At 37.4% G+C, this 24,325-nt stretch overlaps 5 protein-coding genes and 1 non-coding gene across 9 annotated transcripts; 3 read left to right on the top strand and 3 right to left on the bottom strand.

The window, feature by feature from the left end:
- Positions 1-3,337: 3,337 nt before the first annotated feature.
- Positions 3,338-7,996, bottom strand: LOC117784696 (inositol-3-phosphate synthase). The gene is made up of 4 exons (XM_034622502.1): positions 7,632-7,996; positions 4,506-5,204; positions 3,727-4,437; positions 3,338-3,661 (listed from the first exon to the last, which is right to left on the bottom strand). Exons 1-4 carry the CDS (start codon positions 7,758-7,760, stop codon positions 3,515-3,517), a joined length of 1,686 nt encoding a protein of 561 aa, XP_034478393.1. The 5' UTR covers positions 7,761-7,996; the 3' UTR covers positions 3,338-3,514.
- Positions 7,997-9,706: 1,710 nt separating this feature from the next.
- On the bottom strand, positions 9,707-12,287 carry LOC117785202 (WD repeat-containing protein CG11141). Its single transcript, XM_034623112.1, has 4 exons — positions 11,998-12,287; positions 11,617-11,901; positions 10,476-11,557; positions 9,707-10,330 (listed from the first exon to the last, which is right to left on the bottom strand). Exons 1-4 carry the CDS (start codon positions 12,208-12,210, stop codon positions 9,814-9,816), a joined length of 2,097 nt encoding a protein of 698 aa, XP_034479003.1. The 5' UTR covers positions 12,211-12,287; the 3' UTR covers positions 9,707-9,813.
- Positions 12,288-12,590: 303 nt separating this feature from the next.
- LOC117783318 (probable peroxisomal membrane protein PEX13) lies at positions 12,591-14,598 on the top strand. Of its 3 annotated transcripts, none has more exons than XM_034620681.1 (4): positions 12,591-12,755; positions 12,811-13,403; positions 13,459-13,688; positions 13,848-14,598. In XM_034620681.1, the coding sequence occupies exons 2-4, from the start codon at positions 12,826-12,828 to the stop codon at positions 14,267-14,269; spliced, it is 1,230 nt and encodes a 409-aa protein (XP_034476572.1). In that variant the 5' UTR covers positions 12,591-12,755; positions 12,811-12,825; the 3' UTR covers positions 14,270-14,598. The 3 variants fall into 3 exon arrangements, with proteins under 3 accessions (XP_034476572.1, XP_034476573.1, XP_034476570.1); XM_034620682.1 differs by having other exon boundaries at positions 12,807-13,403; XM_034620679.1 differs by having other exon boundaries at positions 12,592-12,755; positions 12,822-13,403.
- A 950-nt stretch (positions 14,599-15,548) lies between these two features.
- LOC117783317 (transcription factor Dp) lies at positions 15,549-21,176 on the bottom strand. Its single transcript, XM_034620678.1, has 10 exons — positions 20,224-21,176; positions 17,599-17,774; positions 17,473-17,539; positions 17,327-17,403; positions 17,163-17,224; positions 16,573-16,906; positions 16,277-16,512; positions 16,130-16,212; positions 15,974-16,057; positions 15,549-15,908 (listed from the first exon to the last, which is right to left on the bottom strand). Exons 1-10 carry the CDS (start codon positions 20,306-20,308, stop codon positions 15,727-15,729), a joined length of 1,386 nt encoding a protein of 461 aa, XP_034476569.1. The 5' UTR covers positions 20,309-21,176; the 3' UTR covers positions 15,549-15,726.
- Positions 21,177-22,382: 1,206 nt separating this feature from the next.
- Positions 22,383-23,776, top strand: LOC117783620 (F-box/SPRY domain-containing protein 1). Of its 2 annotated transcripts, none has more exons than XM_034621102.1 (3): positions 22,383-22,899; positions 22,968-23,332; positions 23,407-23,776. In XM_034621102.1, exons 1-3 carry the CDS (start codon positions 22,601-22,603, stop codon positions 23,499-23,501), a joined length of 759 nt encoding a protein of 252 aa, XP_034476993.1. In that variant the 5' UTR covers positions 22,383-22,600; the 3' UTR covers positions 23,502-23,776. The 2 variants fall into 2 exon arrangements, with proteins under 2 accessions (XP_034476993.1, XP_034476994.1); XM_034621103.1 differs by having other exon boundaries at positions 22,779-22,903.
- A 344-nt stretch (positions 23,777-24,120) lies between these two features.
- On the top strand, positions 24,121-24,192 carry Trnaw-cca. The gene has a single exon. It is a non-coding gene; the product is annotated as a tRNA-Trp (tRNA).
- The last annotated feature ends 133 nt before the right edge of the window (positions 24,193-24,325 follow it).

Raw genomic sequence — 24,325 nt, 5'->3', positions numbered from 1 at the left:
TGAGTCATATAGCACCTAAACAGTCATTTGATAAGATTAATTTTTGGTGCAACTAAAACACAAAATTTTTTTTGGTTGATTACTAATTACTTATGAGGGTATGAGGGCATGAGGGTAATATTTATTATTTTATTACGATTCGAATAGGAGCACGGAAGTAATTATTAAATAAATAGAGTATATAATGAATCAGAGCACGAATGCATATGCCTTTCAATCTGGGTACTGGGTATCTCGTAGTCGACCATACATGAAATGTGATAACATCGAATTGTCTGTCAAGCTACGTGAGTTTATGATTACCTGTAAAATATACCTGAATATACATTAAGAATGAGTCACAACTTTAATTTTTATATTATAAAATTCTAACTGAAAAGTAAGAGTGTTTAAAAAAGATAACTCTTATAACGGCGATAACGATAGCAATAAAATATACGAGTGTTATCAATTGAGAAATTATTTTGAAGAAGACAGGTACTTTTTAAAATTTTCAAACAATGAAAAACTCTAAATTTTTTTGCATTGAAAAATTTGTTTGTTAGTATACCCACTTACGCATTTAAATACTTGCAGAGTATTTTAACTTCAACTTTTCAATCATATTAAATAGTAAGTTACTCACTTCTAAGGCATCACCATCAACAGTAGATCTCGAGTTTTAAGTTTCAATGCTGTGCCACAAGGTTGCATAATGTTGCAAGCCGCAGATAGTCCCGTTATAGCTTAGTAAGTGTACGATCAAATGTTAAAATAAAGTTGGCAGTAATTTTAATAAATTATTGGCTAAAAATGTTGCTGCCTTTCAAGGCCGCGTTAACAATCTTGGCAGGAAACTTCTGACCAAACACACACGTGAGTGATTCCAAAATTTGTATATGTTTGTGTATCCGTCTTATGACATTTTTGCACGCGAGGAATAGTTTTAGTTCCTTGTTCGAGTCGAAATTATGGCTAATCCTTAAGAACTTTAAGTAAAATGTGCTGGGGACACACCTTTACCTGTTTTTTAAATTATGCTCGTTCACACACACACAAACTGATACACCCGCTTGAACTGTCAGACTGACTATTTGACATTGACACGCCAAGCCTTTTTACACATTTGGTCAAGCGAAGATACTCCATTATAGATACATATATATACCTATACTCGTATATTCCAGATACATACTCGTATCTAAATGCTTCAATAAGCATTCAATTAAACGCCATCGAATCCCTTTATTTGCTCGACTTTTGATATTGTCGCTTTATTAATTGTTACCGAGCAACAGAAGAGGTTTGAGTGCTTGTGCTCTGTAAGTGAAAGTGATTAGGATAAAGCCTCGGAAGCCATTAATTATGGCAATAGTCATGTTTAATCCGTTGAACTTATCAATGAAAAGTATGGTTATCAAAAGGTGCCGTGACACTCAATATGTGAACATTTCATTAGCTGATGATACCACAGCAGACGCTCTATAGACTGTGTAAATGATTCATAATTCAGAAGTTTTATTATACTTATAAAAAATTGAATAATAGATGGCTTAGAATCGAGAAAATATAAAATTTTCTAGATGATAAAAATTTAAATGCAGAATCAATTTAGAGGCCAAATCATGATCAAAATGACGTTCCGCTTGAAAATCGGTTAATTTTTGATAAAGTTATGAGAGATCATAGTTTTCGAAAAAATCTCAAGGGGTATGTATGGAAAATTGGATAATAGATGGCTTAGAATCGAAAAAATATCAAATTTTTTAGATGATAAAAATTTAAATGCAGAATCAATTTAGAGGCCAAATCATGATCAAAATGACATTCCGCTTGAAAATCGGGTAGTTTTTGATAAAGTTATGAGAGATCAAAGTTATTGAAAAATCTCAAGGGTATGTATGGAAAATTGGATAATAGATGGCTTAGAATCGAAAAATATCAAATTTTTAGATGATAAAATTTAAATGCAGAATCAATTTAGAGGCCAAATCATGATCAAAATGACGTTCCGCTTGAAAATCGGTTAATTTTTGATAAAGTTATGAGAGATCATAGTTTTCGAAAAAATCTCAAGGGGTATGTATGGAAAATTGGATAATAGATGGCTTAGAATCGAAAATATATCAAATTTTTTAGATGATAAAAATTTAAATGCAGAATCAATTTAGAGGCCAAATCATGATCAAAATGACATTCCGCTTGAAAATCGGTTAATTTTTGATAAAGTTATGAGAGATCAAAGTTATTGAAAAAATCTCAAGGGGTATGTATGGAAAATTGGATAATAGATGGCTTAGAATCGAAAAAATATCAAATTTTTTAGATGATAAAAATTTAAATGCAGAATCAATTTAGAGGCCAAATCATGATCAAAATGACATTCCGCTTGAAAATCGGTTAATTTTTGATAAAGTTATGAGAGATCAAAGTTATTGAAAAAAATCTCAAGGGGTATGTATGGAAAATTGGATAATAGATGGCTTAGAATCGAAAAAATATCAAATTTTTTAGATGATAAAAATTTAAATGCAGAATCAATTTAGAGGCCAAATCATGATCAAAATGACATTCCGCTTGAAAATCGGTTAAGTTTTGATAAAGTTATGAGAGATCAAAGTTTTCGAAAAAATCTCAAGGGGTATGTATGGAAAATTGGATAATACATGGCTTAGAATCGAAAAAATATCAAATTTTTTAGATGATAAAAATTTAAATGCAGAATCAATTTAGAGGCCAAATCATGATCAAAATGACATTCCGCTTGAAAATCGGTTGAGTTTTGATAAAGTTATGAGAGATCAAAGTTTTCGAAAAAATCTCAAGGGGTATGTATGGAAAATTGGATAATAGATGGCTTAGAATCGAAAAAATATCAAATTTTTTAGATGATAAAAATTTAAATGCAGAATCAATTTAGAGGCCAAATCATGATCAAAATGACATTCCGCTTGAAAATCGGTTAATTTTTGATAAAGTTATAAGAGATCAAAGTTATTGAAAAAAATGTCAAGGGGTATGTATGGAAAATTGGATAATAGATGGCTTACAAATCGAAAAAATAAAAAAATTTCTGGATGATAAAAATTTAAGTATAGAATACATTAAGAGACCAAATCATGATCCAAATGACATGCCGGTTGAAAATCGGTTAAGTTTTGATAAAGTTATGAGAGATCAAAGTTTTCGTAAAAATGTCAAGGGGTATGTATGGAAAATTGGATGATAGATGGGCTTAGAATCGAATAGATCAAAATGACATTCCGCTTGAAAAAAAAAGTAATATTGAAAAATATGAAAAAAAATTTAATTAGATGGAACTAGACCTTAAACTGTTACTCTCAAACTGCAGCTGGACTTTTAGGTGGTTTGAATTTTATTAGATAATTGTAACTTATAATACTAGTTTGTAATTTAGCAAATACAAATATATTCAGATAAATACATGCACTCATATATGTATTATTTGTATATAAACTACTAGTTTTTCACGTAGCGCTTGGCATACTGATCTGCCAGTCGTGCCGAGTCGTCCTCAATGTCCATTTCCATTGGCTGCCAACTTGGTGCCATTGGTGTGTCCATTGGCATGCATCTTCGAGTTGGACTCCGCGGCACAAGGTTGACCCAACAGCTTGACCTTCTTCTGTGGCGGCTCATTTGTAATGCTGGTGAAATCGAACTGCAAAGATTTGGATAATATTAGATAAATATTCAGAGCAAATCTCAGTGAGGATTCGATCATACCCGTTGCTCCAGGGTCAGATGCGATATGGGTGGCAGTCCAATGCAACCGCGCAAAATGTTCTCAATTGCGGAACGCTGACTGAAGAGCGAGTTGACCACCTGAGAGCCACGAGGCACCAACGGCGCTTTGGTGAGATAGCTCAAGAGGGAGAGGACTGGCTTGAAGGGGACCCAAGGAGCAGCTTCACGTTCGGCGCTGCGCAGTTGAATGCGAGCGCTAAGCTCTCCGAGAATGACCAGATCCAGAATGAGAGGTGTGGCCAGCAATGAGTCCTCGCACGTGTTGTGAATCACTAGGGTGTTGTGGCCACCCATCATGATCTCCGAGGTGTACTCGTCCATGGCACGCTTACTGTCGCCCACGTACGGGACATACTTGATGACGACCACATGATCGGGATGCTCATTGGGGGCATACAGCAGACTATTTGAGGCAACCATGTCGTCGACCACATTGCTCTTGGATATCTCCTTAGAGCGGAACTGCTGTGGAGCTGAGAGATTCTTGCCATCGTTGTTGCCCAGATGATTGTAACTGACAATGGAAACGGGCTTGATGCCAGCGCCAACCAGAAAGTCAACCAGCACGGATTTAATTTTAGTCTGGCCGGACTTGAAGTCATCACCGGCTATAAAAACCTGCTTCTCCTCCGCCAGCTCAATCAGACCTGGCACAAATGTATTCTGCGGAGATCCATTTATGTATGTGCACTGTAAGAAAACAAAAGATGAGTATGCTGCTCGGAGAATCAACCAGGGATAGGAAACCATCTACTTACGCCTTCGGCAATACTGGCCATGGCAAAGATGGTCGATGGCGACACTTCCGCCTTGTTGGCGTGCAGTGAAGCCAGCAGCTCCTTGCTGGTGACATTCAGACCCGGCTTCACATCGCAGAAACGCTCCGTATTCGCTGTCCAGAGCACAATGATGGTATCGACGCCACTGCGTTGCTTGAAGTCGCGGATATCCCGACGCACTTGCTCGTACTGCTCCAGCTTGGTGCCTTTGATGAGATTGTCAGCACGCTCCGACTGATTGGCGGCAATAAAGTCCGGATCGTAGATGGATGGACGTGGCTTTAATGCTGAGAGCTGCTCGTAGAGTTGATCCTGCAAGCCGACATCCAACACCTCGGCACGCCGCATGGCGTCGCCCAAGTGATAGCCACTAATGTCCCAGCCATCCACAGCAATGTCATTGGGCTCCACCATTGGCAGCAACTCCTTCATGGGCACAAACACATCACTGCCCGTCTCATCCGAGCCAATGAAGACCGTTGACGCCTGGGTGATGGAACCAAACCAATTGGCTTGTTGCACGCCCGTCTTTTTGCGCCACTGCAGCTGGCGACGATTCGCCTCCAAAGCAGCAGTCAACGTGGAGCCATTGTTGCCACCCCAGCCCACAAGCATAACTCCCAACTTGGGCACATGGCGAGCTGTCCGTATCTTCAGAGCCGTCGTCTGCGGGTGCACCTGGAAGTGATAAGAACGAGGTGATATCAATTATTAATTATGAATTCTTGGCCTATGCCAAGAACTGATCCACCAATGCTACTGTTCTGGCGAAATTACCTTATCAGGCCGATAAGTTAGACGTGACTGCGAAATAAGTTAATAATTTTTTCTAACGCGTGATTTTTTTATATCCTGTCATAAAAAGTATACAATAGTCTATTGATTTTATCAAAATTCGAAACTCCGACTCCATGGTTCGAATTACAAGAGCAATCTTAAAGCTGAAGACAATGTTCACATTTTGGAACATTTCTACCAAAACTGGTACATTTGTTTTATTGATACGATAGATCAGGTTTTTTTAATTGGTACATTTTTGTGGTCAGCGATATATTAATATATTCAAATTGTTTTATTTTATAATTCTAATTAGTATATAATATATGTACATCTATAATTTTATAATCATAATTAAGTTCTGTTAACGCGAAGTATAAATTTAAGCGTTTTGTTTCTTTTATATTTTGTTTAATTAATGTATTTAGACTACTTCGTAAGCGTAAAAAGAAGGGTATTCAAATGTCAGTGTGCTGATATCAACATTAGTTCCTGATCTGTCAGTCCAGGTGTTCGGTGCTCTGTGTGGTCTGGTAGCATGTTCATTAGTTGCCATATGCTTATAAATATGTATGTAATGATAATATAAATATAAATTATTTATAAACGTGTTGATTCAAAGTCCACACTTGTTGTTGCCATTTGCCGGCCGGCCGGCTAATTAAGAATGACTTGTGAAAATCTCATCAAACTATTAGCATATGCGAACAGAATCTAGATCTGGGAAGTATCGTACGATCAAGTTCATGACAAAAGAAATACGAACTTTCTTTCATCTTTCGTCTACCGATTGTTCTATCTTATGCAATCTTCAAATAGAAGTATCAGAAACTAGTCTGCCTAGAAACAGACTGACAGGCTTGGCTATAACGACTCTGCCAGCTGTTCTGATTACGAATAATAACGTATATAGAAACAGATGTGGTCGTATTCACAGTTGGGTACAATTTTTTAAGATGTTGAATTACATTTGTACAAAATGGTTAACTTTTTTCTTTAAAGAAAATAAATAATTGAGCATTTTCATACAAGCGAAAAAAATAAGTGATCCAACGGTTTAAATAATGCTCCAGTTTTGTACCAAATATGATCGCAATGTAGCAAATTTGCAAATTACATTGATTACATTACATGGCCAACAAACAAAGAATATTTAAAATGTAGGATAGTAATAATTACCAACAAAACAATTTCAAACAAAATACAAATTCGACAATTCGCCTACAACAAATGTTGACCACTTTGTGACCAAATGTACCAACGAATAAAAAATGTACCAGTTTTGGTACAAATGCCGCCGTTGTGGTACCTAACTAATAAATGTAAAGTCTTCCTCAACATTAAGTGAAACTTAGTTAAGAGCAGCAGATTTTCTCTTTGCAGAGAACATGGCGCTCTTGGGCTTATCAGCTGGCATGGCGACCATAACATTGACCTTGAACGGAGGAAGTGCATCAAGTGGTGTCTAATAAATAATAGACAGCATAGCTGTAAACAGAGACACAGTTTGTATTTACAAGCAAATGAAAATAAATAATATAAGAACTTTACTGATTAAGTAACACATATCGAATTCACAAATCAAACAAGAGAAATTTCAAATGCAATTCGAGTTAAAAGTTATAACACGATACTACGACGCCTGCGCTGTTTCAAGAGGGAAACACGCCACCAAAATGGGATATGGGAATATGTACTGATTTACATATAAATATATATATATAACATGTGGTGCGTTTGCTTAAGGGGGAATGGGCAATTATCACGCCTTTGCGGCTGCCTTATCAGCTGTTTAGGAAAATGTGTTTGAGAATCAATAAATTAAAATCGCCACCCACACACACACTTTTTCGCAGCAGACGGATTTTAATGAGTTTTGGGTCTATTATCATAAAATATTTGATGAGTATATCAATTGATATTGTCAATAGAAATTTTGAACGAACATACGTGTCCATTAGCGTATCGTGGTAATCCATATATAAAATGAAAACATATCCGCAGCTGAGAAATAGTCAAGAACATACAGTGTGTCCAGAAAGATATTTGACATAATAGAAATTAACATATTTGTTTTCTATTTGTTAAAATTATTAACACAAGGAATAACAACAGAAATTTAAAAATAATTAAAAATATATATTTTTTGTAAGCTTCTGATTTTTTTAAACACTTTCTTGACTCACTGTATGCTTGTTTCAATGTGAAGGTCAGACACTTTCCAGTTATCCTTATGCAACTGTTGCTATATTTAATTGCTTCCCTAGGCTTATATCAGTCGCGAAAGGGAGGGATAAGGAGGATGGGGAAGGGGAACTAGGAACATACCTGCAGTTGTCCAGCGGAACTGCGCTTTACATGCGAAGTTTGATATTCGTAGTCCGTCTCAATGAAATCATCGTCCACGTGTACCTTGGGTGAGATAATTTCCAGCGTTGAATTCTTTGTTGGCTTCATTGTTGACACACGATTTGAATGTACTAGAGTTTTCGAATTTCTTTTACTTTCGTATATTTCCCACAATTCAATTGCTACCTTTCACGCCCCACACTTTTTTGTTTAGAATTTATCGTGTATTTTGTTTTGTTACAGGAATTTTCTGCCTCCCACACTTATTATTCAGCCGCTGCTGATTTGAACGCGAATTTCTGTCTATGGTCTGGGATCTGATCCAAGCAAAAGTTCGCCGCCTAATGAGAACAAGAGCAAAATGCGGCTCGCTTTTATTTACCACAGCGCCAATTTCATTTCTCTATCAACTCTTTGTTCTATCAAGAGAAACGCACCAACAATTTGCCGGCTTTGACGCGCAGAGAGCCAAAGGCAAAGAGAGAGCGCACGTTAGGCACATGCACACCCATACATACATAATAAATGTTTCTCTGCATGTGTCTGGGTTTCAGTTGAGTCCAGAAATTATTCTTGCTTTGAATTGTGGCCAAGTAAAAAGTATTAGCTTATTATTTATACACTTAAGGATATTAGTTTATAATATGCATAACAATATTATTATTAAATGTTAATTTAATTTTCGACAAAATTAAAAATACAAGTTTTATCGTAACAAAAAAATATATAAATTCATCTTGTAATTCTGGCTTACTTACTTATTAGACTTTTTAGACGTATAATTAAAAAAAATTTCAAACGAATGTACGAAAATACATATGTACATTATACATCATTGATAAATTTTTATCAATTGATTTGAATTCTATGACATTTAAAATTGACTTTACATCGTTTGAAAAGTAACGGAATTTGGCATGAACCTGTTAGCTCTTGAAAAATGCAGAGAGAACATGTCAGTTCTTCAAAGAAATCAAGCAACAAGTGAACACCTAGATAATTTCCTCGTTTTCACGGCTTTATTGAGTGACTTCTTTAACCTCGTGAGACGAGCTCTTCATTCAAATGTATTGTGTAGTTCAATTTCAATCAATGTCTTGGACTAGTTGTGGAAAATTTTAGCGCGTAAATTTATTTGTTATGATTATGCTGCTGAAATGCGAGTTACTTAGTGTAAGTTTGTCTCTCGTTTTTCAAGGTTGTCTATCATAGTATAACTTTGTTTTCATGAAAGTTATGCTCCTCGAAATTTCTAGAATCTAGAATCTAGATGCATCCACACAATTATATGAGGCCTACTGTAGAAACTTTCCATTATTGCAGTCAATTGAAAGCGAGCTGCTCTCAAATTACAATTTCATCAATATGAATAGGCTGGGCTTTGGACTCAGGAGTGAGATTCTTTTAAGCGTTTATGATTCAACTATTGCTCGCATTCTTTTTACTAGTAATTTCCATCAAAACTTTCCATTAAGGTTGGAAAATGTAATTCAAACCTTTAAAAAAAACTCTACAAATTGCAGGGAATCCACTAAATGTATATTAACAAAGTTGTCAGTGTATAATAATGATCTGTTAGTCCTTAAGGGTTCACTATATTAATCTCCCATGTGATATACGGTAATCACATTTTTGTGGGCGTCTCGTTTCCCTCACATGCAACGATAGTGAAATAAGAAAATACACATGATTCTGATTAGTCAAGTCATGTGTGGTATTATCAGCGGGTTCTCACTTCCTGCATCTGAAGCTGATGTACTATTATATATTAATTTTTATTTAATTATGTAAAACGTTCTTAGGCTTACATGCAATAATCTATTACAGGCAAACTAAGTTATAATAAAACTAAGTTATAGTAAGCTGCCTGGGTGCATTTCACAAAAGTGGTTAAAACCATGGGACTTAGATTAAATTATTGTTACTAGTTAGCTTATTTATGCTTAATATTTTTTTACAGTAAGTTTTAATTTAATAATATTAACACATCACAAGCACAATTTTTTTTTTTAACTAAAAATGCCAAATTAACAAAAATTACAAGAGAACAAAAGAAAAAAATATTAAACTGTGCACAGAACTTAAACAACAATATAAGCGAAAATTAAACTTAACTAATTTTTACATTTGAATGTAATAATATTACTGGACTGTCATGGTTTCAGTTATCCAAAAACTCCCATTCACTGGATGTATTAGAATCAGCTGTAGTAGGTGGCTCCTGCTTTATAAATGGATCGCCTGCGCACCGAAAATCAGGCAGAAAACTTGTATAATCCTGCTTTTGTGATTCTGCGCAATTTGGTTGAGCTTTAACAAATTTCAGAGGCGCCATCGGGGCCTTCGAGGTGCCCGCACATAGACCATCAACAGGCTGACCAACCATATAATCTTTGGTATTGTTCAGTTCTATTTCATTGGACGGCGTGGTCTGTACATCGGCAGTCTCTTGCCTGGTGGGATAACAGTTGATCAACGATTCGCTTAATTGGGGGGTTTGATTGGCACGTAATTCCTCCACATTAACCGGAGCTAAGTGCACCTCTGGTAAATCTAATTCAGCTGCCAACGTTTTAGCTTTTTCTGCAATCGTTTTCTGCAATGTTGTAGGAGTCAACGCATCCGGCAAATGCTGCATAAAAGCAGCTTTAATATCTAATGGTGACGCCAAACCGTTACTGCAACAAAAAGATACAAAAAAAACATTAATTAGCACATATTTTCATGAAACTTAAAAGTCTTACAATATTCATGGAATTTTAAACATTATTTGCTAAGTACTTTTTGTTGAAACTCCTGTAGGGAAAGATGACTAATACTTACTTCTCCATTTGACAGTAACTTGCATCCATAAGCGTTGCAGCGCTGGTCATCGGCATCTTATGTTCATGCGTCTCTTGTCCGATTTCAACAATTCCTCCAGCAGCAGCGCTTTGCTTACCTTGCGATACCTTGCGCTTTCTATGGGCCACTGTGCCGCTTGTATGTAGAATGGTTTGATCAAAGTCCATCTCACCAATACGTTGAAAAATTTCCAAGCGACGATTTTGCTGCGTCAACGGCGACTCAACGGCCATCTCAATAGGCACATTCAAATCCAGCTTTTCTATGGGCGGCAGCTCAAAGCACTCCTCGGCGCTGTTCAACGTTGGCTGCATCTCTGGCGGTGATTCCAGTTCTAGCATGGAGTAATGGGAGCCTCCCAGCATTGGCAGCGGAGGCGGCAGCAATGGATTGAATATAACCTTGGCTGTTTTGTTGGGACGCTCGGGAAGCGGTGCCAAACGTAACAGCGACCGCTCGCCTTCTAGGACAAATATCTCCTTACCACAAACACAAAAATCTAAAATTTTTCGAAATCCGCGTGCCACAGCTTCAACTTTAAGACGCTCCAGATTTAGAATGTATAATGTGGAATCGTCATGGGTAACCAAAAGTGCATCCTGTCCGTCGTACAAATTCATTTCACGAAAGTTTCTGCTAGCCACATATGCATCACTACCGCTGGCAACAGGATCAATTCCGTTTGCTACTTGATTACGTGGCTTGGGATTTAGCAGAGGTATTTCCCAGGCTGGACCTTGCAGCACAGCATCGCTAAAGATTATAGTCTTTGAAACATTGCCAAGGGCATCGGCAATCCAAAAACGCAATCCAGGACGTCCACAGATGATTTGCGGGACATTGTCGCTTGTTATCGCTTTCTTTAGGAATACGCCGCCGCAGTCGATGAGTTGCTTTCGATCTTTTCTGCCCACTTGAGTGATGTGCCACTTGTTGGTCTGGACATCACGGCGGCATACGATACAGCGATAAAGAGTTGCCACAAGTAGATAGCTCTGATGGACGCTCAGCTGTACAATCTCGTAGGCTTCGCTGAGTATCTCCAAAGATTTGCTCAAGTGCTGTGGATTATTAAGAGTATAAGTATTACACAAAGTGTTGATTATTATTGTTTACCTACCGCTTGATAATCGAATTCAGTGAGTACAACGACACCCTGTCGGTCTCCCGAATATAGCTTCATGCCATTCTTTGACCACTCACAGCAACTGACCACACAGCGATGCAAATCTCTTATAGTATAGCGTTCGATAGGTTTGCTTCGTGTACAAGGGGCTACCAAGTCCAAATCCGGTGGGAGTTCCTTTTGTATTTGAAAAACGCTCACTTGACCGTTAGCGCTTCCAGCCGCAACCATATATTCTACTGAATTGACTATCTTCACGCACGTTATACGTGTAGATACCTACGTTTTGGTATGGGGGATGAACCGAAAATATAATGATTAACCATCACGCAAAGCTTAATGTGAGTCATAGTTGTCAGCGAACCCACTGCTTACCTCCGCTTTAAGTTTCTGCATTTCCCCAGACCGACGATTATACCAAAACACGATTCCCGCGTCGCTGCCCAATGCCAGGAAGTCCTCAATGGCATCCACGCAAGTAATGTTTAGATTGGACGGAAAGAATCCCCGCCGTGCTGCTGGGATAAGCTCCATCATTTCTGTAAGTGGCGCCCATTCTCGTAGGCACATCTCTTTGCTGTTAGCCATTTTGGCTGGATTATATTTCAATTTTAATTATTCCTATAAAGTTCGTTGACTGCGTCCTTAAAAAATAACACACTGAGTTTTGTTTATATTCGATACTTTTGACAGCTTAATAATGAGTTACTGAGTTGCCACTTTTTTCAAAATATTGCCCGCGATAAATCACAAATATTAAACCTGCAAAATGGTATGCCCCACATAAATTGCACATATTTTCAAAATTTTCCAATAAATTGTTAATCAATTTCAATAAAAATTTTGCAGAATTTACCGTTATTTCAAACACTAGCTTTAAATCGATAGATTTCGCATATATATCGCCTCAGGAAATATCGCATTGGACTTACATCTGCTATCGACATTGGTGGTATCGAAGTATCGATAATGTAACAAAAAAAGAAGAAAAAGTTATTAAAATCTCTTCTGTTGCTTTTCATAAAATAAATATTGCAATTAATTGGCAAGATAGTAAAATTTTAAATATACTCCCACATAAAACATCAGATAAGTAAACAGCTATCCGAGTGGCAACAAGTTTACGTACACAGGTAAAATAAAATCAACGTTTATTTGCTAGGCCAAAGTTCATAAAATTAAAGTTAGTTATTCTTCAGCAACATGGGCGACAACAACAATCTGCGAAGTGCTGTGATAAACGATTCACCTATGCTCACAACGCCATACGGTAACGTGAGATCCCTTGCAGCCCCGCCACCCGTACCGCAGTCCCCTTTCCAGCAGAGTTCATATGGGGGTGGTGGTGGCTATGGTGGGGGCTACGGAAATGCTGGAGGATACGGATTAGGTTTTGGCAGCTACAATACAGGTGGATACGGTGCAGGCGGTTTCGGCGGATATGGTGGCTACGGTGGATATGGCAGTATGGGAGGCATGGGTGGATTTGGCGGCGGCTATGGTGCCTACAACAGATTTGGCGGACCGAATGTCAATGATCCAGAGCAGCGATTCATACAAATGGCCGAGGCAAGCTCGCGTCCGGCTTTTCAAAGCATCGAATCGTTGGTGTCGGCTATTGCCAACATTGCCTCAATGCTGGATTCCACATTCTTTGCCTTAACGAGCTCCTTTCGTGCCATTCTCGGCGTGGCTGCAAACTTTGGTCGCCTGCGCAGCGTGTTTAGCCAGTTCTGGGCATCGTTTGCCATCTTTCGAGGCTTAAACTGGATTTACAGAAAGTAAGTTCCATACAGCAATCTTGAAGAATTTAAATTAATTATGTCCTCCATTTAGAATCCTATATTGGCTTCGCCTGTCGAATTTAGATCCCTCTTCAGAAGCTTTTAAAAAGGCGTTTGCCGAAGCTCTGAACGATAATAGTGCACACCAAGGCAATGCACCACGTCCGCCTCGCAAGGGCACATCTCCTTGGCCAGTGCTGGCATTCATTAGTTTCATCTTCACTGCTCCCTACCTGATCATGAAGTTGCTGGGCACCGTGACGAATACAGCGCAGGAGGAAGGTATGTTTGCGTACATTGAACGTCTTGTTTATCTTATCTCAGCACTTTGCACTGACCCAGCTCAGCCAGATAAAGCTAGTCAATTGTATAGATAAGCAAGCGCGTTTTCATTTTATTTATTGTTAATACCTTCAATTTTAATCGCCCAATTCCAAACAGCTCGGGATCCCGCCAAATGGACCGCCCCGATCCACACGCAAGCTGTGTACGATTTCCAGGCCCGTAATCAAAGTGAGTTGACGTTGCGCGCCGGACAGAGCATTCAAGTGGCACCGCGTGAAATTCAACAGACCCTTCAACTCCTCAACACTGGCTGGGCTCTCGCCTCAACAAATGGACAGAACTCGGGCATAATACCGATTAACTACGTCAAATCACCGCAGCAAATAAGGCAAGAGCGACAGGAACCCATTAAGCCAACGCAACCACAGCCCGAACTGATGAATCTGTCTGCAAATGCATTTCCCACGCCTCCTTTCGATCAACAAATGAATTATGACTTTAATTTGGCTGCACAGCAGCAGGAACCGCTGGGTCCACCATCCACGGCCACAACGATCCTAGACGATGCTTTTGCTTGAAGGGATCGTCTCAAAACACCTTAAATTTAGCGTTAAGCCAAAGGATATCCTATACTTTTATATAAGTCGTCCAATCGGATTGATGAAAAGTGGTGACTTCTTAAATGTTATTTTGCCTATTTATATAATTTTTAAGTTTCTGATATTTCCCAGTTGCAATAGTCATTGGCAGGAATTTGAAGAAAACATTCCGTAAAAGCACCCCCATTAGCTTAATTTGCTTTGAATTTGTTGTATTGAAAAAGAAATCACCCGAATCGTTTCAATGCGACTTATAATGATAATAAATTATTGAAATCAAAAATAAAATTCTTTTCCATGTAAATGAACCAAACCAATTCGTTTTCAAAGACTTACGTCCATATTTGACTTTTTTAATTCATATTTTACAATATGTATTCACTTTATTATCTATTTACTTGGTTTTTGTTGTATATTTATCCATTTTGTATTTGCTCTTTGTCGATTATCCCATTTTCAAAATGAAATATGTATTTTAAATTTTATTACACAACTACTGCTCGACTCTTAAATGTACATTTTTTCACTTTCTACTAATTTGTATGCATTTGTTCTCATTTGAATTAATTTCAGTAATATATAAATATAAATTCTAGATTTATATCGATGCATTAATAGTTGTTATTACTAAATAGGTAGGTCGATTATTTTTGCATTTATTTTTAGGTATATGTATTATATATATATAGCTTTTTGTATAAATATATTTGTTTTCTAACTGAACGATTCTTGAGAATTGAATTTGAAAAGGTGAAACAACGGTTTTAATATTAAACTTAAATGGTGATTAATATTAGGCAAATAAACATATTTCATATGCTTTTGTCAACAGTTTGAACTGCAACTTGTCGCTCTAAAAATATTTGCATTCTTTATTGCTGTCATTTCAAGATTTGGTGTGTACAGTATGAAGTATTCTTAATGGTTGCTTTACATTTACAACATTCAAGATGAACTTTCATTTAAAACATTTGATCGCATCCTAATAATTTTGTTTAAGCAGAATTCGTTTAACAACTTAAAAGAAGACAGACATTAATCGTATATTTTCACTAAAATACAATATTTTTTGTGGCTTAAATAAAACATTAATTTAAATTTTTTGCGCTTAAAAATATACTTCAAAAATACAAATATAAACTGAACGCCAAGTATATAATTATTAAATGTTTTATACTTAAAATAAAGTATAATCAAGTCTCATTGAGAAACAAACAAAATCAAAGCTGTGTAATGCTTGTGTGTGTGTGTGCTTGTGTGTGTGTGTAAAGAACGACAAATGAAAGAAATTGTCCACCCTAACCGAATGGGCGTGGCAATCCCAACAAAGCGTTAATAAACGTAAAACGAAATGTATCCTCTGCGTAGCCGCTGCTGACATCGCCAGTATCCGCCGGAGAACCCATCGCCCACGACACGTTCGCTTCATCGTCAGCTCAATCAATGTCTTCCTCGAGCTCATCATCGTCCACCTCCGATTTGAACTCGACATCGGTGGTATGCTGTGTGTGTTGTGCAAAGCTTTGAGACTCATTGGTTAATTCGAGGTACGAATTAAAGTCATTGTCATCGTCATCCGAATCGTACATCGGATCAACTACTTTACCAGTACCGTAGGCTACAATTAAAAATGATGATGTTTAATCGTGTATTTAATTGCACTTTTGTCATACGAATACACACCTTCAACATATTTGGCCAGATTTGGTGGCACCCATGCCTTGACACGCTCAATATTCTCCGCCGTACACTCGCCTTTATCCAAGCCTGCGGAAAATTGCAATAAATAAATTATATAAAAGTCATTAACAACAAGCAAAGATTGATGTGCACACTCACCCAGCAAAAGTCCCATTCGTTTCAAGACCTCGATGTCATCGTGCATTTCGAATGTGTTGTCGAACTTAAATATGTATTCGGATCTAGAAAAGAACGCAAAGAATAGCATTTATTATTGGGCTAAGGAAGCACGTTAAGTGAACATACTTGTCGTTGGTGACACTGCAATTGATCTTGGTCGATTTGTGCGTATTCACAATGATGAACGGCAGCTGAATGGATGAGTTTGGAGATGGCACCGCTCCCTGGCTCTCGGCACGTTTATTTCGCTCCACAAGACCCTTGAATGCCACATGTTGCATGACCAATTCACGCAGCACTTCACTCTTTTGCTTGATGCGTTCACGGCGCGAATTGTTCTCTTCCTCCAGAGCCATAGATTGCTGCAAAGAGAAAGCACAGTTAACACAGTCCTTATATGGTAAGTTTAGATATGGTCTTACCTCGGCTGCGTTGGCGGGCAAGCCAATCCAACGTATTTCCTTTTTGTCTTTGGAAATTACATTGATTGCCATCAGTACGTTGAGCGCATCGTAGACACGACGCCGGATATTCTTTTGATCACAGTTGGTATCATATGAATTGTTCTTCAGTTCTTCGGTTACCAAATCATCAGCCACTTCATTGTATGTTGTCTTGCCCTTCTCCTGCACCTTCTCACACACCTTCATCGAGAAGTGTCGCAGACCCTTGCCCGCCTTATCCGGCTTTCGTTTCCTTTGCACTGACGATGAGGAGGCGGACATTGAGTCCATGGGACTGCTCTGTATGGCGTGCCTAAAAATACAATTTGAAAGACAAACGATTAAAAATACAGTTTAACTTAAACAATCGACTTTTAGTACTTGGTATCTAAAAAATACAAATACAGCCAAATTTAAAATTACCATTTACTTGTTGACTATTCAAATAACTTTACTTTTAAAATCATTTATAAGTGTAATTATGCAAATTTTACTTTAGATTCACAAATGAGCTTTATTTATTTATTTAGAATTTAAAAATTAAGTGTTATTTTAAGTAAATCACTTACAGTTTCGATTTCATTTTAATGGCATTATTTGGCGAATATTTTACATATCGCTCGCTCTTTATCTGGAAAGAAAATTTAAATAAAAAATATTATTATAGTATTTTTGTTAATCTTGTCGCAGAGAATCGAGAGCAGTTGGAAACGTCGCGATGTTGTTTACTTACCACCTCGCGAGCTCCGCCTCCCCCTCCTCCAGTACCACTGCCTTTCTGCGCTGACACAGCTGTGGTATATGAAGTATCTGTTTTTGATAAAAACAATTAAATACATTTTTAAATACAATTGATAACTGCTGTGTTGATTCGCTTACTTTCGGTTTTTGGAAGTGTTATATAGCCGTCTTGTAGACGTATAAATTGTCCCTGATTCGTTGTGCTCTGTTGATGATCAGAAGAAAGGTAAGTAATTGATTACGTTTTAGACCAATTGGACTTGCCAGTTGACTGTAGGTGCCAGTTGACATGCGGGACACATTTCCGATGCCGCTACTGCTGCTACCGCCGACACCGCCGCCGTTGCGAGCCGAGCTGCTGGGAAAGACCATATTGGACTTTGGGTGATCCATGTATTCATGCTTCACTTGCACTGGTTTCAGCATTTTGGCGATTTCACCTGGAATATTTGTAAAGTTATTAAATATTTGTTTATTGCAGATAAAGGCATTTATTTATTATATATATAACAATGGATCTAATTAAAACTAAAAAATGATCATGTAACAACAATTGCTTCTAAATAACATATGGACAATTATAGCAGTTAGTTAATTGATAGCGAATAATTGTTTCTACGTGTTTCTTATCTAAACAGGGAATATATCGGCGTAGATTTGGGAAAATCTAATTAATAGGTGCTGCAATTTTGAAGTGTCTATCTTGAATATGAGCGAAGATATATAAGAAAGACTCTTGTTTAAAAGTTATAGCTTATAAACAAATATTATGATATTTTTTTTTTATTAAAAAATAAAAGTTTATTGTCATTGGATATAACAACAATTAACAATATTTATTTAATAAAAAAGTGCGATTAAGTACGTATGTATGTTTTTCACGCTTCAAAGTTCTGCTGGGTAAGCTTCAATTTAAATGCATACACACACTCACACACGTACACACATTGACATGTCTGCATGCAGCGCCGTCGACGTCGCTGTTTCTGTCGTTCTTTACTGTTTCATTTGCGGCGAATGTAGGAAACGAAAGAATAGCGCGCAAACCAAAACCAACACAATAATAAGCAACAAAGTCGTCAACAACAACACCAACGTATGTGTGTGGAGAAAAGAACAAATGAAAACGAAAGAATTCTCAATGCTTCACATGGGGTGGAGTTGTGAGGGTGAACAAAATGCGGTCGTCTGGCAAGGATGTACGAGTATTATCATTAAATTCATATAGTGAACAACACGTGATGATCACACACACATACATACATGCACTCGTATCATTGGATGTACAGTATGTTAAGTAATTGTTTTGGCTAAATTTAAACAATTGTTTTTGATTAATTTATTTCATAATTTACATTTCAACTAGTTAAAAAAAAATTAAAACAAAAGCAACCATATTAACATAGTATTTCGTCAAAACAATTACCTGACTAACTGTAGGTAGACAAAAGCAAATCGAAATATCGTGATCTTGCTGTTTACCCAACCCTGAAACTTGACTGGAATCGTCTATTCTCTAAGCAAATTGAGTTACATCTTTAGATATGCTAATTATTCACCTGCTGCGTTAAAAACATTTGCATAATTTAAACATTAACGCAAACTGGCCAAATAAGATACAAATAAATATATGTAGATATATGTATTTATGTTTGAGCTTATGAATAAACAGGAAAACCGCAAAAAAAAAGGTCGCAACTAAAAATATCAACTAAGACTTACACTCACTCACTCATATATACACACACACACCTACAAATGAGTCACAGCTATCCTAACTACTGTCAAACATGCTCTGCAGTCAGTGTTGCTTGCAGGCCGGTTAGCCGGCGCTGTCGACGACGCTGTCAACGCTGCTCACTCATTCATACAAGCAGCACATGCGCTCACACACACACACACGTATGTATGTATGTACGTAAGATGGTCAACAGAGCGGCAATAACAACAACATCTCTGCCGACGCCAACGTCGCTGCGCAGTCGCTGCTACACATGTTTGGTGTTTGCCCATTTTGGGCTTCAACTTTTTTCTATCTACACGAATGTGTGCGTGTGTATGTGGGCACTGTGATGTATCTGTGATTGTGTGCGTGTGATGTATCTGTGTTTTTTTTTTGCCTAGCTTTTGTAACACATTGCAAAATGTCACGCAGTTTAAGTTATTCTACTTTAGCTCCGTCATATTTTATTGAATTAAACATTTATTATGCAGAGAAACAAAATAAAAGTGTGCATTCGAGGTAAACCTCAGTGGCTGCGCAGCCGGCGGCTGCAGCGCTGCTATCAGCTGTTTGGAGATAAAAAAAATAAAATATATAAACTGGGGAAGTAGAAGTATCTTGTAGATGTTGTCTTCGAGCACCGTATAAAATGTTAAAGTGTGTGTGTTTGACTGAGCGCCAACTGGGCGAACGGCGTGGCGGTTGTCGCTGCCCGGCAGTTTATACATACGTACATAAATATATATGTATAGACATATATATATACATATGTATATATATAGAAGTGCGATTGTATATTGGCAGCAGCAGCAGACAACACCAAACGATTTTACTTGATTTTATTTTATTTTTTTATTATTTGTTTTTGACGTGTTGCTGTGCAGTTGTAGTTGTCGTTGTAGTCGTAGTTGTAGTTGTTGCCGATGGCTTGCCTCGGCGTTGTGTGCGCGCTTAAAGCGTATTAAGCGATAAATATTGTATGTAAAAGGAAACCGAAAAAAGAAAAAGATGGCGTTTACGCGCCAGTGTGCGAGCATGCAAGTTAGTAGTAGCTCCCCCGCCACTACTAAATGTAAATACGCAAAAGTATGTATGTATGAATGTTACGCATTCATTAAGGCAAAATTTAGTCAATTGCCTAGAATTGTATTCCTACTTTCACTTACCGTGCTCATCCCGAAAGAAATAATTAACTTCTTCAGCCTTAACCGCACCGCTCGTTGTTTGATTTGGGGTCGAGGTATGCGCCATTTTCAGGGCTCCCAAACTGTAATTGATACTGTGTACTCCTTTTTGTAGACTGAGACAGGTGAAGTGACGTCGACGTCGCTGCTACTGCTGCTGCTGCTGCAAGGTGCCCCGCACCTTTAACTCCTGAACCTTTTTTCACAGGTAAATTGCTACCTACTACGACCGACAACGACGAAGACGACGACGACTACCTTTTACGATCTTACACTCCTATTTCGTATTATTGTTGTTATTGCGCTTCTTGGGGGGAAACGCACACTGGTACACGCCGCCAAAAGTATCAATACCAGCAAAAGTCAAGCACGTAGCCGCAACGTGTATGTGAGCCTCACTGTATGGAAGTGAACATGTATTTGTGTGGCGCGGCCAATGATATATTTTGTATTTTTCGGTGCACAATTGTAACACGTGTATTAATTTTTCTTTGCACAACACTTCACAGATCAGCTAATATTTGGGCGTAATTGCATTTACAAATGATAACTTCAAAGTGCTTATTTTGATAGCAGCAAGTGAAAAATTTGGATGTCGCTCGAGTCAAAATGGCGAGCGCATTTTTTGTTTCCAGCAGCAGCGCATTTTTTCATGTCACACACACACGAAATGGTTTCAATGCGGGTTTTCAGAGGCGTTTTTCGTACACTTAGAGTGTTCCGATTTTAATGCACTTTTTTGCAAAAAGATGGACAAAATTTGTTCTTTCTTGTGCACTTTTTAGAAATTAATTATTGTTCGTTTTTATCGCAACACGATATGCATAAAATTTCCATCAAGTCGTTGGTTTTTTCGACGGACGACGACGACAACGACTACGAAAACGACCAGCGTGCGAGTGCGAGCGAAACAGCAGACACCGCGTTTATCAGCTGATTGGGTCGGCGCGCCAAATTTACGCATCAATCGAACGTAGTGCTGTGTAACGTAAGTAAGCGTAGCGGCACTTACAATTACAACATTTAATTTCTTGTGTGCTCTGTGATAATATAAAATAAATTGGTCTTAAAAAAACAAAAATTTTAGAATTTAGCTTTGTCGTTTAGTTTAAGCAGAACTTTCTTGACAAAGTGAGAAGTCTTGGAATGTTTGGCACGTCATGGCGATAAAACATACTATACAATAATATATTACTCTTTTACTTAAATTATCTAAGAACCATCTCCAATCTTTTTTAAGTAACTTTTATTGCTCGAACATCTTTTCCAAAAATTGACAACAATTTACAATTTGTAAGCAAATACTTTGAGGCTACATCGACAGTTTAAGAAATCATGTTCAATATCCGTCGTTATCCAAAACTGGATACAAATGTAAACAAACATTGGCTGTTATCGTTGTTTCATCTGTAAATCAACCTTGGTCAGTGGTACCGCGATATCGATAGCTTAAGTCATCTGTGCTAGCAAACGATATTTCCACATACCGCTAGCTTTGCAGAACTATCGTCCGACTACCACAAGCTGGTTTCGAGGATGCCACACTGTTGTGACTGGCTCGGAAAATACACGAATCAGCGAGCCTTTTAAATACAACAAACACCTGTCTGAAAAGGTTATTAAAGCAATTATACCGAAATCTATTGAATTCCAAATTAGATAGGCACTGAAAAGAAAAGAGATCAAGAACATTTTTTAAGGCTGCCAGACGTTCAAATTTACTGCAATTGACTAATCAGCTGTGCTGTCTTACCACTGACGGCCAAACTGCCAGCACTAATAAAAAAAAGCAAATTTAAAAATGCAAAAAACTCAATAAAAATGAATAAATTTGATAAATATTTAAAATAGGAAACTTCATAAAATTAAGGCTAACATTTTAATGAAGGTTTGAAGCTCGTCAGCCCTCGGGGCAGGAGTTAAAAAATTTAATAAAAAAATATATAAAAAATTGAAAAAATTCGATCAAAAATGTTGCAAATATTTTAAAAATTCAAGCTAATTAAAAAAAAAAAATAAATACAGAATATTGGTTTTCTGAAGCTTACCTATTTTTTTTAGGTAAAACAAATCGAACCAGATCAGAAATTTTTACTAGATGGGCAGCCCAATGAACATCTGTATACATATACAAAACACACACACACACGGACGTATAGCTCGGTTTTTGCCAAATTGTATTATAAAAACCATATAATTGATAATATAAAATGACAAAACAGGTATTTAACTATACCTTAAGTGAAAAGTCTATACCAATTTAGCAAACTAAAAGCAAGCCAAAACATCCAGCCAAAAGTATTGCCTGCTGAGATCAGGGGAACTCAACGAATCTAAACATTAAGAGTACAACAACAAAATGGTCGATCCGCTGTGTAATTACAATGTTTTGGAATCAATATTCTCATATTTGGAGCTCAATGACTTGAGTCGATGTTCACAAGTCTGCAAGAGTTGGTATCACTTCCTGAACGATGAGAACAGTGATGTTTGGCGATGGCATTGTCTGCGCAAGCTTCCCAAGGAGTCTGTCAAATCCGACCTCCTCTCCTCAGTCTCCACATACAAAACAAAACTGCGGGCGTATCTTCATGCTTGGAGTCCCGACGATCGCTCACGCAATGTCTACATTAAGCCAAATGGATTCACGTTGCATCGGTAGGTAAATGTGATTATGGTATATGTATTTGTTTGTATCCATTGGTTACCAATTCATTCTATGGCAGCAATCCGGTAGCACAAAGTACGGATGCGGCACGAGGTAAAATTGGATTCCGGCAAGGTCGTCATGCGTGGGAAGTGATTTGGGAAGGACCACTTGGAACAGTAGCCGTAGTTGGCATATCCACAAAGGAGGCAGCTCTGCAGTGTCATGGCTATGTGGCGTTATTGGGCTCCGATGATCAGAGCTGGGGCTGGAACCTGGTTGAAAACCATCTGTTACACAACGGTGATATGCAGGGCAGTTATCCGTTATTAAATAATGCACCCAAATATCAGGTTGGTGAACGCATTCGCGTCATACTCGATTGCGATGATAATACTCTGTCCTTTGAGAAAAATTACGAGTTTCTAGGCGTAGCTTTTAGAGGTAAGATTTTATTTCTATGTGTTATTACTGCTAAATATATTAATATGAAAATTTCGCATCTTCTTTAATTGCAGGTTTGCCAGATAAGAAGCTTTATCCCACGGTATCTGCTGTCTATGGTAACACTGAAGTGTCGATGGTCTATTTGGGAACACCTTTGGATGGTTAACTTTAACAGCACAGATGCAGCCTTAAAGCCGTACAATTTGTAAAATAAACGCAATTAATAAGTATATATATATATTTTTCGTTGAGATTCTTTCAGTAATAAGAATGTGCATCACTTAATATTTGGTGTCTAGTTCTAGTTTCTTTTGTACAAAAATGTATGCATTTTGTTGATTTTATATACGCCAAAGTTAAAATCACCGCTATTTGTTCTGTATGTACCAATTAAGTTTAATTGTACGAATCAAATAAATAAGTAGTTGTAATTTCATACAATGAACTGCTTGAAATAGGAATTAACTTTTATTTAAATTGTATTATAAAATTCCCGAGTGAAATACACAAAAATTCCACTATTATTCCATAAAGGATTGTGCATATTTATTACTACTGACAGGATTATGTTATTTAAAATTTTACATTGCAATTCAGTTTATTCTTATAAGACTTACAGAAATATACATCTATATCGTAGTAAGGTTTTATTTACATACTTACATGTAAGATTTCGTGCTGTATTTGTATATTTAAGCTGAGCCGAAAAGAAACGATTGTCCTGCAAATTCGTAAAATGTTTTGCTTTTATCATTTATAACACCTTTGGCTACCCGGGCATCAAGGACTCCGTGGCGCAACGGTAGCGCGTCTGACTCCAGATCAGAAGGTTGCGTGTTCGATTCACGTCGGGGTCACAACTGGAATAAATTTTTTCTTGAACAGGACATACACTTTTTTTTATTTTGTTGTCACGTATTGACAAGTTAAATTTTTTTTTATTATATATCTGGTTTATTTTTGTATTATATTATGAAATATTAAAACACG

This window comes from Drosophila innubila, assembly GCF_004354385.1.
Source record: "Drosophila innubila isolate TH190305 chromosome 2R unlocalized genomic scaffold, UK_Dinn_1.0 1_C_2R, whole genome shotgun sequence".
NCBI classification, from domain to species: domain Eukaryota; kingdom Metazoa; phylum Arthropoda; class Insecta; order Diptera; family Drosophilidae; genus Drosophila; species Drosophila innubila.
The sequence above is the reverse complement of the archived record's forward strand: the minus strand, read 5'-3'. Positions and strand labels throughout refer to the sequence as shown.